Below are 15,814 nucleotides of genomic sequence, written 5' to 3' on the forward strand. Positions count from 1 at the left end.
ACAAGGAACAATTAAAAAAATCACATATTTTAGTGCACAACTTTTATTTGTTTGCTGAGCTTATCATATTATATTAAAAAAAAAACACAAAAAAACCCATAAAATATTAAATGTGCTATTATTTTTGTTAAATATGTTAAATTCAAACGGTAATTGTGCACTAAAATGTGTCTCTGCAGTGGATGTGTAACATATATACGCTTATAAAACCAACAAAACATGGAATTTGACCAGGGGTGTTCAAACTTTTGCAAAGTTTTGAAAGGTTCAGAATCTCTTTGCCTTTTGTAACATTTTGGCTGTTTTTTCAATAACAAATACATTAATTAGAAAACAAAAGGTATGTTTAGACAGATGTTTAGTTATTTTAAGTATCACGATAGGCTCCTCCCACTAATCCACATGCTTTTCTATTTACTTTCTGGTCGTCCACGTGCCTCTTTGTTTTGGTTCTTCGATGTCCTGCCCCCTTGTTTTCTGACTCCGCCAATGATTGTTGCCACCTGTGTTTCAACCTGTGTCCTGTTATCCCTAGTTAGCCCTCGTGTGTTTAAGCCCTGTGTTTGCCCCTTGTTTTGGTTGGTCTTTGTTTGATTGTGCTGGTTTTTGTTGGATATGTTTGACGTGCTGTCTGTGTGTTTGATGTATGATCTTTATTGTTTTGTTTGGTGTTCGTTCTTCCAGCCCCCGTTGTGGTTTTCCTGCATCTCGTTCTTTATGTCCAACTCTTGGATTTCTTCGTCTTGGCTCACTGACCTTGGACTATTCTGACCAAGACCCTGGATTTGCCCAGAATAAATTTCGCTTATCTCAGCGCATGCGTCCACCTCATCGATCCACGTTACAGGTAGAAAGTTAGTGCAACAGACTTAAATTACTAGTCTGAAAGGGTCGAATCCCTGAATGCCAGGTTTCTTTTTACGATCTGCTGACAAATAATGAATTTGACAGAATTTAAGATGTTTGTGTTCAGTAAAATGACTATCTGGAAAATCTGTGATGATGACTTTTAAAGCCCAGAGCGCTTTTGTAAGGCGTGTGCACAATAAGATACTCAGATATCTGGTGTAAATGCAAAAAAACCCAACATTGATTAACTGTTCATACATACCCCTACATGTATAACCATCTACACCAATGAGACATAACATCATGACCACCTCCTTGTTTCTACACTCATTGTCCATTTTATCAGCTCCACTTACTGTATAGCTGCACTTTGTAGTTCTACAGTTACAGACTGTAGTCCATCTGTTTCTCTGATACTCTGTTACCCTGTTCTTCAGTGGTCAGGACCCCCATGGACCCTCACAGAGCAGTTTGGTACTGTTTGGGTGGTGGGTCATTCTCAGCATTGCAGTAACACTGACGTGGTGGTGGTGCATTAGTGTGTGTTGTGCTGATATTAGTGGATCAGACACAGCAGTGTCCACTCACTGTCCACTCTATTAGACACTCTTACCTTGTCAGTCCACCTTGTAGCTGTAAAGTCAGAGACGACAGCTCATCTGCTGCTGCACAGTTTGTGTTGGTCATCCTCTAGTCCTTCATCAGTGGTCACAGGACGCTATTGGCTGGATATTTGTGGGTTGTGGACTATTCTCAGTCCAGCAGGGACACTGAGGTGTTTAAAAACTCCTGCTGTGTCTGATCCACTCAGACCAGCACAACACACTAACACACCACCACGTCAGTGTTACTGCAGTGCTGAGAATGATCCACCACCTATATAGTACCTGCTCTGTGAGGGTCCATGGGGGCCCTGACCACTGAAGAACAGGGTAACAGAGTATCAGAGAAACAGATGGACTACAGTCTGTAACTGTAGAACTACAAAGTGCAGCTATACAGTAAGTGGAGCTGATAAAGTGGACAGTGAGTGTAGAAACAAGGAGGTGTTCTTAATGCAGTGGCTGCATATATGTATATATACAGTGTCCATAAATGTCCATATTTTTGAGCACAATGCCAATACGTTACCACTTGGCTGGTACGAGGAGTCTGGAGATGAAATCTTTGGCCTCCTCTGACACATTCTCAAACGCCTCAGCATCAAAGTCCCAGTTACCATGAAGGATGTTGTTCATGGTCTCTGCATCACTTTCACCCAGGAACGGAGAAAGGCCACTTAAACTGTAGAGAAAATAAGCCATGAAATACACAGAACATTAGAACAAGGTGATGAGGGCTGTTATGTAATATGAAATGTGGCAGACTATGATTTATCCATTTAAAAGGCCCTTCATAACCACGCGGCAAACCTGAACAAACAACTTTGTTCCAACCTTGTGATAAAAGCTCCTAATTTAGCTTTCAGTTATCAGCAAACTACTGACAAATTCAATAGTAATTGTACCCAGATCCCAGCATATGGTAAATGATGTTCCAAAAGGTTCCTCTCCAGTGGGAAAAGTAATCAATTCTCCGTTTAAGAGCACATTACATCATTTTTGTAGAAACCTGCATATTATTAGGTTTGGACTGTAGGTGATTTTATGCGTGCACACATAATTAAACATGGTTTTTTAACCGTTTGAAAGAAAATATGTGAAAAAACCTCCAAAGGCTAAAAACTAAATTAACATAATCTGACCTTGATAAGAACAGAAGCCTTTTTCAAAGGGTTCAAAGTGTGGTGTGCAACCGTGAATCACCTTTTCAATGACCCTCTCTCCAAAATCAAGGCTGTGTGCACAGTCGCCCTATAATACACTTAAAAATGAGGCCATGGGTTATTATAAGCCCAGTATTATTATCGCTGCTGTCGGAAGAAAACCTTGTATCTCCATTTTTGTTGTTTTTCTGTTTTTGAGACAATTTGAAAACACCTGTTACTCTTTATATTGTGTGTAAATTTCATGATGAATGGACTCATAGAAATGACCCTAAATGACTTAGGAAAACGTCTGGTTCCATTGACTTACATTAAAAGTAAAGTAGGTTTTTTGCTTCTCCTGTAAAGTTACCATTGTGGAGGTATGAGGTTTTCTTCCGACAACAGCGTTATATTAGCTGTGTGCATAAAAACACATGCAAGTATAAATCATACTTCTCTTCAAATAGAAGAGCAGTAATTGAATCATTTCGCCGGAGCACTGAGTGATTTAGGGCCAGGATGTCACGATGTAGGCTGTGTTGGTGCAGGCAGGACCCTCTAAAGCCCCTCAAACAGCTGTCAGGTCATTAGCATTGACTGAATTCTTCAGAACTTAACGAGGGCAGCTGTAGAAGTAGGTCATCTATGGCCTAGGTCTGGATTTTCTGACCTTTTACTCATGTGAGGGTAAGGCATATAGCAACATGACCCAATTCTGATCATTGACAAACATGTTATGATCTGAAGCGGGTTTACCTGCTCCGACACCGAGCTTCTGACAGCCGTCACTATCACTAAGGACATTTAATACGCGCTAATTTTAGGAATGTGCCTTCAGCTGGTTGTGATTGTGTTCAGGTTAGGTTCATGAAGTCTACAGGAGTTCTGTTGGGCTACAGTCAGACTCTGACAGAATTGTATTGAGCTACAACCAGATTCAGAAAGATTTTTTTCTGGGTTATAATCAGATTCAGACAATATTTGTCTGGGTTATAGTCAGATTTGGATAAGATTTTCTCAGGCTGCTGTCAGATTCTGTCAGAATTTTGTCAGGTTACAGTCGGGATCAGACAGAATTGTCAGGATATAGTTGAGATTGGACAGAATTGTCGAGATACAGTCGGGATCCTACAGAATTAACTGGATACATTTGGGATCATACAGAATTAACTGGACACAGTCGGGATCAGACAGAATTAATTGGATACAGTCGGGATCATACAGAATTAACTGGACACAGTCGGGATCAGACAGAATTAACTGGACACAGTCGGGATCAGACAGAATTGTCAGGATATAGTTGAGATTGGACAGAATTATTGGGATGCAGTCAGGTTCAGACAGGGTTGTCGGGATACAGCCGGGATCAGACAGAATTAACTGGATACAGTCGGGATCAGACAGAATTAACTGGATACAGTCGGGATCATACAGAATTAACTGGATACAGTTGGGATCAGACAGAATTGTTGGGATACAGTCGGGTTCATAGAGAATTGTCAGTATACAGTTGGGTTCAGACAAAATTGTCGCGATCAGACAGAATTAACACAGTCGGGTTTAGACAGAATTGTCAGGCTACAATCAGGATCAGACAGAATTGTCGGGATGCAGTTGGGTTCAGACAGAATTAATTGGATACAGTCAGGTTCAGACAGGATTGTCGGGATGCAGTTGGGTTCAGACAGAATTAATTGGATACAGTCAGGTTCAGACAGGATTGTCGAGATGCAGTCGGGATCAGACAAAATTAATTGGATACACTCGAGTTCAGGCAGAATTGTCAAGATACAGTCGGGTTCCGGGAGAATTAATTGGATGCTGTCTGGTTCAGACAGAATTGCCGAGATGCAGTCAGGTTCAGAGGGAATTTGTTGAGATGCAGTCAGGATCAGACAGAATTATCGGGATACAGTTGGGATCCCACAGAATTGTCATAAAACAGTCTGGTTCAGGCAGAATGAATTAGATACAGTTGGGATCAGACAGAATTGTTCTCAAACTATGTCCAGGTACATCGGATAAATTTTTCAGGATCAATTAAGCTCTAATTGAGCACACCGAAGTTGAATCAACTGTGCTAGAGCAGGAAAACAGTGTACTGCAAGTGGATACATGATGAAGCTTGGTAAATACTGACATAAAGACCACAGTTCGAGGTCTGAGGAGGTGAGGTGAGGTATGTGTGGGTGTGTTTTGGACAAGCAGAGGGCACAGAGACCACAGCTGAGGCTTGCTCTGTTGTTGGCTGTGTGATTGGGGTTGAGTAGATATTGTGCTTTCGGGGCCTCTTAACTTGCTGCGAGAGACTGGTGCCCTTTCATTAGAGAATTACTGAGTGCTCTCAGCTCTCGGTCTCTGATGTCCACCTTTCATGGCCTTGGTATTTGCATTTCCTTTTTGATCTCTTTGACATTAGAAGTCAGAAAGAGCATGGCAATATCCAATTCAATGCAGTCAGGTCCTCTATTTAGTTCAAGGAGAGGAGGAGAGAGAAATGCTTTTTGCTGCTATCATAAAATTTCTTTCCTCAGATGCAATAATATTCTTAGATATGGTTCCATCTGAGTCACTGTGTTTTTCACTGTAAAGAACATTGCTTGGACTCTTTGGAAAACGAAACGCATATTTTAAAGGTCAGCTTTAAGATCGAAGACATGCATCCATAACATACGTTCAGCCAAGATAAGATACTGTCAGTTTAATATGACAGTCCAGGCAAACATCATACATCATATATACATAATCTTCCCCACTTGCCCAAACATAGTCGATCAGCCAAGAAACGTTTGTTTTTGGAAGTTTGCATCTCTAGTTTTGCATGTGACTAATGTAGCTACCAAGCAGTGAAAGCTTATATTTATAGTAACAGCATATCGTCGCTGTCCAATGAAAAACAAGTATCTCCAAAATAGTAACTTTACAGGAGAAGGCAAAAACACTCTTATCTTTCAATGTAAGTCAATGTAAAGAGATTTTGTTCAAAGTGATTTTAGAGCATTTCTATTGGCCCATTCATCATGAAATGTTTACACAATGTAAAGGACATCTGATTTGTTGAAATGATGTAGAAAAATAAAAATCAACAAAAATGGAGATAAATGCTTTTCATTGGACAGCGACGATATACTACATATTCATGATACAAAAGAGGTATATATAAAAGTTTCTACCAGCTAAACTGCAGGTTCTGTTGTGAGATTTGTTATGTGGTCAGGAGATTTTATCTTTTCCCACATTTGTTTCCCACAAACAGAAAGATTTAGCATAACACACTGAACAACTCCTCACTGCTCAATTTCTCTGTGTGGCTCAGCTTTTACCATTACTGCTACATAAACCCATAATTAGACCACAGCAGATAACATGTGGCTTTTTGATAAACAGGCAAATGTGAATATGCTGTTACCTCAGCCAACGTTACAGCCTAGTCTTTTTCACCTTATGTCTTTCAACTCCAAAAGATCCAGCTTGTGAAGAGTTACGTTACCTCATACTAAACATAATAAATGAACTCCATTATGCCATTTATGCATGTTTTATTGCAATAAATGTATTCAAAAGGAGTGTAAATGTTGAACTCCTGCTCTGACTGTGGTGCGTTCTATGTGCTATAGCTGTGCTTTGTACTGCACCTGGTACATGATGCTGTGTGGAGTGGTGTGGTGTGTGGTGGCCTTTAGATGCTGACGACAAGCCACAGCAAGCAGATCTAAAAGACAGCTTTTTCACATTTAATCTACTAAAACATCTATTATTTAGGCACTAAAAACTGAGTTAGTTTGCTGGGTACTAAAGGAACTACAATTACAGTTCATTTTGCTATCTCATGTTCAAACAGCATACACTGAAACTTGTATTACTGTTGGAAAAGTTGAAGAAGTTTAAGGCAGACAATAAAAACTGAGCTGGGACAAAATCTGATAAAGTCTTCCTGTTCAAATAGTTTCTTTGTTTTCTGTATTAAACTATAATCCAAAATTATTGGTATATAGTAAAGCTTTGGATTAGTGCACAGCACTGAATTGAATTCAGAACTATTAGCCAACTGTGTTCGCACACATCCGTGCAGTGAAACACCCAAATACATACACATTAGTGAACAGACACACACTAGGGGCAGTGAGCACACTTGTCCGGAGCGGTGGGCAGCCCTATCCACGACACCCAGAGAGCAGGTGGGGGTTAGGTGTCTTGCTCAAGGACACTTCAGTCACGTACTGTCAGCCGAGGGGATCAAACCATCGGCCTTCCGGTCACAAGGCTGGTTCCCTGACCTCCAGCCCATGACTGGCCATGACTGATTAGGTCACAGATTACATTTTAAACAGATAATCAATAATCTATATGTAATAATAACCATTACCGACAGATTAGCGTTAGGCATGCATCATAAACTCATAGTAATATCACACAGATGGATGGATGGATGGATGGATGGATGGATGGATACGTAGTATTGATCCCTAATAGGTGTTTTGCATGTGAGACAGACTTGCTAAAATTTCTTATTCAGTTTCTGACACTCTACCAATGAAAAGGACAAACATATGTTTAAAGTACTGCTAAAAAGTGGTGGCCATCACCCTGTGTGTCTTGAATTACCGGACAATTTGACTTGCTTCGAGGTACGCTTGTGATGATTCAGGCATGCAGTTAGCAGCATGCTAACAGACGGTTCCAGGCTTTATTTGGTTTTCAACTACATAAGCTTCATAGTTCCAGTACAAAAATAAAGAATCAAACCAAGCATGTCTTGGACGCTCAATTATTTTTGAGGTAAGGGCTGAACTATCACTTCAACGTGAACCTACAGCATATATGTGATGACGCCAACACTCCACATGTCTGTAGGGAAGGACACAAAGTCGTAATTGACCACTTCCGGCGCCAAGAACTCAGGAGTTCCAAAGTTTACCTTCAGCTTCTCTCTGGGACGGTACCTGGTGGTGGGGAGAAACAGCCAGTCGTTTGCAGTCAAATGCAGGTCCAAAAGCAAATTAGATGCAGGTCTTTCAGAAAATTCGTCACATGACATTTTAACAGCACATCTCCAACCTATTCAAGTACAAAGCGGTTGTTAAAGGTATTACGACGTTAATTCCACAGTATCCACAGAGCTCAGCTTGTACTTATACTGCTGTTGATGTAAACACTCAGTGATATGTAACATGTTACATAATCTGGAGGCTGATGAGGAGAAACCGAGCATTTGTTGCGATCAGAACATTCATAAAAGGATTCGCAAGAAACGGTTTTGTAACACGGAGCAATCTGGGCCAATGACTCAGAGTCACAGACAAATACAGACAAATACAATGTGCACCTTACAGCGTAATTGTTCTCTAAAAGCTCAACAGAGGCCCAAATTGCTCACGTGATCTCCTCATGTCAATCTTTTTTAATGTAAAACGGTGTAGGCAGGGATGTGACGGTGGTCATGGTTACTAAATTGGGTGTGGGGGCAGGATGATAAACCCGTGTTGGTCTGGTGAATCAGAGCGGACGGATTTCTCATGTGGACGAGAGACAGAAATGCAGAGGAGTATAATTATACACAAACACTGCATCTGCAGCATCTCAAACAACTTCAGCGGTAAACAAACCTCTCTTTGTAACAAACAAGCATCTCTTTGTAAGTGAAGTGCCCAGCAGCCGAGAGAAGAACAACAGAACACTTACTTTCTGGCAAGTCCAAAGTCAATGATCTTGATCTGGTTCCCGGTGTTGCTCACACACAGTATATTCTCAGGCTGTTGTGAAATAATAAGTGAATGAATTATGTTGCAATAAAAATAAAACAAAAGAAAAAATGATGATCTTGATATTAAGCATAGTTTAACAGTAGTAGATGTCGTGTATTTGTACTGACTGTACTGAAAGCTTCGTCCTTTACCTCACTGTGTAGTGTGTAATGCTTTTGTTCATTTGTTCTTCACTTTAATGCACTACACTATTTTTTCAGTGATCTTTAACATACAATTTCTACTTATGTAACGGGGAGTGAGGAGGCGGACGCACATGCTGAGATAAGCGAGATTGATTAAGGGCAAATCCAGGGTCATAGTCAAAACGGTCCAGGGTCAATGAGCCAACACGGATAGATCGGGGACCAGACATGACATAAACCAGAATCAAACAAACACCAGGACGGACGGGCGGGCGGGCGGGCGGGCGGGCGGGCGGGCGGGCGGGCAGGCAGGCAGGCAGGCAGGCAGGCAGGCAGGCAGGCAGGCAGGCAACAAAGCTCAGCACAAAGACCAGCAAACACAAGGGGCAAACACAGGGTTTAAATACAGGTGGAAAACAGGTGGAGACAATCAGGGGCGGAGTCACGAAACGAAGGAGCTAAAACAAAACAAACGCACATGGACAGGACTGGGAGGGGCCAATCGTGACAACTTATCTGCTGAGTTTAACATAGTGGAAAGCATAAAACATAAAAAAGTGCTACAACATTTGCCCATGACTTAATTTTATGCTTATATATTTCTCCAATATGTTGAAATCAATAACAAATAAACAGTAAATGTGCAAAATATACAGTGGCCTTTCACTTCATTCACATCTGTTACACACCTGAATTATACTGCTGTCAATAACCTGTTCTTTTAGGTTATGTAGTGCCTTTGTAAAGGTCCTGTATGTGTATGTACTACATTTAGTCAAATTGATGTTTATTTTATGTACTGTATTCTGTATTGTCCATTAACATAGGCACCCATATTCATTCAGTGACCCGGGATCATTCTCAGCACTGGCATGGTGGTGGTGTGTTAGTTGAGTTGAGTTGAGTTAAACTGAATTATGACTGAATTAAGTTGAGTTGATCTGGGCTGGTTTGAGTTGAGTTGAACCAAATGGAGTTGAGTTTAACTGAGTTGAGGTGAGTTGAACTGAATTATAATATTATATTAATAATTATTACAAGTAGAGTTGATCTGGACTAGGATGGGTTAAGTTGAACTGAACTGAGTTGAGTTTAGCTGAGTTGCGTTAACTTGATTTGGGCTGGGCTGAGTTTAACGGAGTAAACTTTAATTGCATTGAGTTGATTTTAGCAGTGTTGAGTTGAGTTTAACTGAGTTTAACGGAATTGAGTTGAGTTGAACTGAATTTAATGGAATTGAGTTGAGTTGAACTGAATTACTATAATATTATATTAAAAATTATTATAAGTGGAGCGGATCTGGACCAGGATGGGTTAAGTTGAACTGAACTGAGTTGAGTTTAGCTGAGTTGCGTTAATGTGATTTGGACTGGGTTGAGTTAAATTAGGTTGAGTTTAACTGAGTTAACTTCAATTGCATCGAGCTGATTTGAGCAGTGTCGAGTTGAGTTGAACTGAACTGAGTCGAGATTAACTGAGGTGAGTTGACTTGGGCCTAGCTGAGTTGGCCTGGGTTAAATTGAGCTGAACAGAACATAGATGAGTTGAGCTGAACTGAGTTCAGCTGAGTTGGGTTGAGTTGAACTGAACTGCTAGGCTGGGTTCATGTGGGTGTGGTTTGGCTGGGTTGAGTTGTCATTTCACCTTAAGGTCCAAATGCAGGATGTATTGCTGGTGGAGATACTGGACTCCCTCACAGATCTGCCGACTGAAGACGATAGCATCCAGCTCCGTCAGCTGGTAATGCTCGTCAACGATGCGGTCAAACAGCTCGCCCCCCTCCACGCTTCGCCACACAACACAGACAGAAGTGACAAATTAATTAACGGCCCTTTGCGTCTTCTGTTAAGAAGCGGCGCCTTCTTTGTTGTGCAGAGACACCAAGCAAGGGCTAAAAAAAACCCCTCCGCCGTGCTGGGTGACGTCCGTCGCAGGACGGCTCAGGGCCGACTGTGTTTTATGGAACAATCTGGCTTATCGTTTGATGCGGCATTCAGAAATAAGCTTACAGTATCATAACCACAGCAAATCTGCGCTGTCCTGTCTGATTAGCTCGGCAGCGAAGATGACACAGCACCACACGGGTGTGAAGTAGAATGTGTGGGTGCGCCTAGTTCCTGTCAGAGAGAAGAGCTGCCGAAAAACATGGTCAGTGAAAGGAAATTTGTCTTGCAAATGAAGCTCTAATTGACGGCGTCAGATCCAGCATCAAAGCACTAATGAGCTCAAGCATTCATTACAGTACAGTATTTAACATGTTATTTGTAATGCTGTATAACATTCTATAGCACAGCCCTGTATCCCTCGTTCTCATCTGTTTGACTGGTTTGTAGGTTGTTTTCACCCTTCGTCGAAATTTTAAGATATTTTTAATCTTTAAACCAGAAAATCTCACTCTACTGTGGCACTGCTGTAAAAGGCAGGGGTGTGTCTGCTTACAACACATGTAAGACAAGGGGTGCTCCTTTAAGTCCTTTAAGTGACACTGATGTTGCATGTTAGTGTGTGCCACTGCAATCAAACAGCCCTAGCCACTAGTAAAAACAAGCGAAATCTTTTGTTCATGTAGCGCTAATTTTCATTTGTGACTATAATCATAATAATAATTAATAATTATATAGTGGTATAGTGTAGTGGGTAACCCCTCTACCTTCTACGCTGTAGACTGGGGTTCAATCCCCACCTGGGTAAAACACCCTACACTATACCAATAAGAGTCCTTGGGCAAGACTCCTAACACTACCTTGGCCTACCTGTGTAAAATGATCAAATTGTAAGTCGCTCTGGATAAGAGCGTCGGCCCAATGCCGTAAATGTAAATGTAAATAATAATTTATTCTAATAATTATTGTAATTAGTAATAATTATTTATTATCATTTTTATTTACATAGCACTTTTCATGCTGGTGGCAGCTCAAAGTGCTTCACAGACTGGTGATAAAACATAGTTATACAAGAAAACATTAGTATTTATTTAGAATCAGAAGAAAATGAAAGATCAAATTAGAGGATAAAGTAACACTTTACTGTAGGGTATGGTTCATGAGGCTACATAAGCTTGATATGATGAGTGACATAGACCTACATAAATGTTTATAAATGACTATTCCAGACGTCACTTGCCACAAAGGTTATATTTGCCAAGTTAGTTAAAGTAGCCTTTATGACAGATGATGCCTATTAGAATATGCATTTATAAACATTTATGTAGGGTTATGTCAGTTGTCATGGTAAGCTTATATGCATGCCATGTAGCCTCATGAACTACGTCCTACAGTAAAGTGTTGCTGAAGATAAATACCACGAGACGCAGAGTTTTAGTTAAACGCTGAGTTGAAGCGATACGTTTTTAGATGCTTCTTAAAAGTGAGCACTAAGCTTGACTGTCTAATAAAAGCTGGAATTGAGTTCCACAGTTTAGAAGAATAACTGAAAGAGTCTCTCCAAGTTTTCTGCATTTTACAGAGGGTATTTTTAGAAGGTCACTGTCTGCAGATCTTATATTATGTGCCAGAACATAAACAGACAGACACGTTTTAATGTAAGTGCTGCTTTAAGGTCATTTTGAGCCCTTAAAACTAGTAGCAGAGCTTTAAAGTCTAACCTGAACAATACAGACAGTCAGTGCAGCTCCTTTAAAGCAGCGATCTGGTCTCTCTGTGGTGTTTTTGTTAGGATGCTGATGCGTTTTGTACGAGATGTAAAGGACGTACTGTTTTCTTAGGAAGTTCAGTAAGAAGACCATTACAGTGATCAACTCTGCTGTAACAAATGCATGAACAAGCTTCTCTGCATCGCTCTGAGACAGAAAAGGCTGAACTTTAGTGACATTTCTCACATGAGAAAAAGCTACCACCCTCCTTTTGACCTGATTGGTCAGCACAGAAAAATGCTCATGCCGTTGGCTGCTTGAGCTGATTTCTTTCAAAAGACGGCAAAAGCAGAACGCAAAACTGCCCTGTTGCATTTGACACAAGCGGTCAATCAAAGGGAGGTCATGAATATGCAACATGTTGAGGGTCACAGCCAAACAGCCGAAAGGAAAAAGAGGGTAAAGAAAATGAAAAGTATAAAACATTAATTTTAGGCCTTTTTGGGAACCTTTTTGAAAGGTGACAGAAACGTGCGAAACAGTTAGGGGAGATCTTTATTGTTGAAATTAAAGGAGTCTGTGCTGAGAGTTTAATGAGAGAGGTTTACTTACTATTCCATGATGAGAGTGAGGTTGGTGCGAGATTCAAACGCATCGTACAGCTGGATGAGGTTCACGTGGTTTAGCTGGTTCATGACCCCAATCTCATTCTTCACCTCATCCTGGAGGGGCGGAAAGATGGACGGAGGAGAAAAAAAGAAAGGGAGAGACATCAAGAGTCAACAAACGCCAAAGGAAATGAGTCATCACATTAATCGCTTGTGCGTTTAACCCGATTGGTGTGTTCTTCGAATGCCTAAATCCCATCATCAGGGTCGTCTGATTTGAGCCATTGTGTTTTAAGCAGCGACGCGGTGGAAGCGTTGAGGTCAGCGGCAATACAAATTCTAATTCACAGAAGGACGGAGGCTATTTCGGTTGCTTCAGATTGCCTGTTGAATTGTTGGAAGTGGAGCTGGTGTCATGGGGAGCGGCGAGAGCAGCCAAAGCCACAATTTAGACACTTTTGGAGAGATAGAGGCTGACAGCCATGCAAGGCCTGTAATTGCCTTGGCTCATTTTTTTCTGCCTTTCACACCCTCTATTCTCTCAGATGACCCCGGAAATCCTTTCAGGTATCATATCTGAGGATGATCCGTACGTGTGTGCGGCTGAAGAGGACAGAGGTGGACCTGGGATGGTTTTGCTCATTCTCTGCACGCTCTGTCTCTCTGAAAGAACAATTCAAACGCCTGAGGGGAACAGAACTCAAAGCCTCTTCTAATCTTCACCTGCCCATTAGGGCACATTCAGAGCAACGTGCAGCTTGATTTGAAGGCTGGAACAGCAGTGGTGGGCTGTTGTGTTGCTGTTTCAGCTGCAGCAAAGCAGTAAAACTCTCATTAGACACAATTACAATGACTCCCTGAAAGTTGAGGATGCCAGAATCAGACAGGACTTCAGCCGAGCTGTGCTGGGATAACGTGGGTGTGAATATGAGGGTTGGCTTTTTGGACCTTTCTTCCTGAAAATGTATTCACTAGGAAAATGTCCTGTTTATGTAAAACAACGTTTTGCATTTTCAGCTCAAACGAAAGCTTTTAAACAGAAAGAGAAAAATCTTTTTTCCCCACACACAGTGGTTCTTCAGTGGTTCTCTATGGAACCATGAACACTAAGGCCCAATCCCATTTCTTCTTTTTACCCCATCCCTGGTTTTCAAGTGTCACCGTAACCTCTTGGAAATGAGATACAAGGGGTAGCGGTTAAAATCTTGCCCAACCAAATGAGACCCTCAAATAAAACTTCATTAACAGCTACTAGCGCCGCTCTGTAGGCGACCCTGCCCGTCTGCAGGGACAGCAGAGGGGAAAATTCAGCTCCTCACTGCTGGGCTTTAGTTACATTTAGGGTTCATACACCTTAAAAGAGGGGGGCAATTATTTATTATCACCCCCCCTAATTCTTCAGTGATGTGAAGCTGAAGTCAGATACTCTCCAGATTCTTGTTTGAATTTTCCCGTTCCACCTTAAATAGTACAGCAGTTACATTCTGGAGCTTCAGGCATCAAAACTGCTGGACTATTTAAGGTGGAACGGGAAAATTAGCTAGCTAGTAAACGACTCTAAACTAAGATAAAACAGTGGATATTGTGACTTTTAAATGAAGAAAACTCTCACATTTGTGGGTTTCTTTGGTCTCTCGTGCTCCATCTCGCCGTTTTTTCTTCATTTCTCATAACTCTCCGTTTGGAGTCTCTGAAAAACCTCCATTTGGAGGGTCTTGTAGCCCCAACACTTCACCTCACCCCTCTATCTCAACAAGCATTGGGACACCCCACCCCCTAGACGTGAACAGAGGGCCAAGGGCTAAGTGGTCGGGGCGAGGGGTGAAATGGGATTGTGCCTTAAAGAGCCCTTATGTTCTGAAAGTGTCCTTTGCGTCCAGAAAATGTTCTTCAGATTGATGGAGAATGTGTTTTACACGGTTCTATGCAGAACCCTTTTGAAAGGGGTTCTATATAGTACCAAAAATGGTTCTCCCATTATTGCATGCTTGACATTGTAACATTCGAAGAAACATTTTTGGTGTTAAATAGAACCGTTTTCAAAAAGATTCTATCTAGAACCATATAAAACACCATTTAACAATGCAAGGAACCCTTTAGTCATCCAAAGGTTCATGATACATGAAGAGACTCACCTCTCACTACAGATCTTTCTACCTATAGTTCAGGTTTTTGTGTGTTTTTGTTGTTTTTGTTTGCATGATTTGTGAACATGGCCTGTCCTTCATATTGTATGAGCACTTCTTGATAAACAGACCAACAGAAATGGTCAAAAATACTCTGGAAAAATGTTTATTCAAATATTATAACAAATATATTATTTGTTAATTTCTTAACAAATTTCTTTCCTCCTCCTGGATGTTTGCTATTTTGGAGATAAGAGACTTCCAACTGTGACAATATGTGTCGTACATATGAGATACACTATCATTACACATATGGACTTACACAGGCTTATGATAAACTTTGGGCACCCCTGGTCAAATGACGTTATATTGATTTTCTAAGTAAAAGTAAGTTAACACGTCCTCTACAGGTAACGTATTTAAATACGACATTGGAGGGCACAATTTCTGCTTATCTGAGTTGAATGTATTTGAAAAACCCAATACATAAAATATGTGCACAGGTCACATTTATGTTTTATTATGTTATGTGCATTGAAATGTACAGACGTGTGTTACGTAGAAAATCAGCAAACCATGTCATTTGTTTTTTTTGACATATTATTATGATACATAGATACTTTTATATATAATAGAAATGGGACAGTTTATTATTACATGTTGGTATTTTCATATTTATGATATATACAGTACTGTGCAAAAGTCAGAGACCCTTATTTATTTAATTTCCAGTAAAAATAACCATTAAGAACAAGTTATTCACTTTTCAGAGGAAATTAGATAAATTAGATAAAGATATCCTCTTGGTTGAGGAAAGAGACCGTCAAAGGAAAGTAGACTTTCCAATACTGGAGTGGCTCCTAACAACAGAGAAAATGTAGCTCCTAACAACCACCTGGGAAACCTGGTAGACCCCAAAACTGTCCAGACCTCAACACCTCTGAATGGGTTTGATCACTTCAGAAAATCATCAACCAGCTTCTAAGACTGAGCTTTGGAGGC

At 40.8% G+C, this 15,814-nt stretch overlaps 1 protein-coding gene across 3 annotated transcripts in view; it reads right to left on the minus strand.

Annotated features, from left to right (window-relative positions):
- The window catches only part of mylk3 (myosin light chain kinase 3), a 73,973-nt gene that overhangs the window by 14,053 nt on the left and 44,106 nt on the right, over nucleotides 1-15,814 (minus strand). For all 3 annotated transcript variants that reach the window (XM_017724270.2, XM_017724269.2, XM_017724268.2), the window contains exons 7-11: nucleotides 12,691-12,800; nucleotides 10,131-10,272; nucleotides 8,279-8,349; nucleotides 7,411-7,539; nucleotides 1,981-2,133 (exon numbers count right to left, since the gene is read on the minus strand). In XM_017724270.2, coding sequence (XP_017579759.1) covers nucleotides 1,981-2,133; nucleotides 7,411-7,539; nucleotides 8,279-8,349; nucleotides 10,131-10,272; nucleotides 12,691-12,800 — 605 coding nt within the window. The remainder of the gene's footprint in view (nucleotides 1-1,980; nucleotides 2,134-7,410; nucleotides 7,540-8,278; nucleotides 8,350-10,130; nucleotides 10,273-12,690; nucleotides 12,801-15,814) is intronic.

The sequence above is a fragment of the Pygocentrus nattereri genome, chromosome 25 (assembly GCF_015220715.1).
Source record: "Pygocentrus nattereri isolate fPygNat1 chromosome 25, fPygNat1.pri, whole genome shotgun sequence".
Taxonomy (NCBI): domain Eukaryota; kingdom Metazoa; phylum Chordata; class Actinopteri; order Characiformes; family Serrasalmidae; genus Pygocentrus; species Pygocentrus nattereri.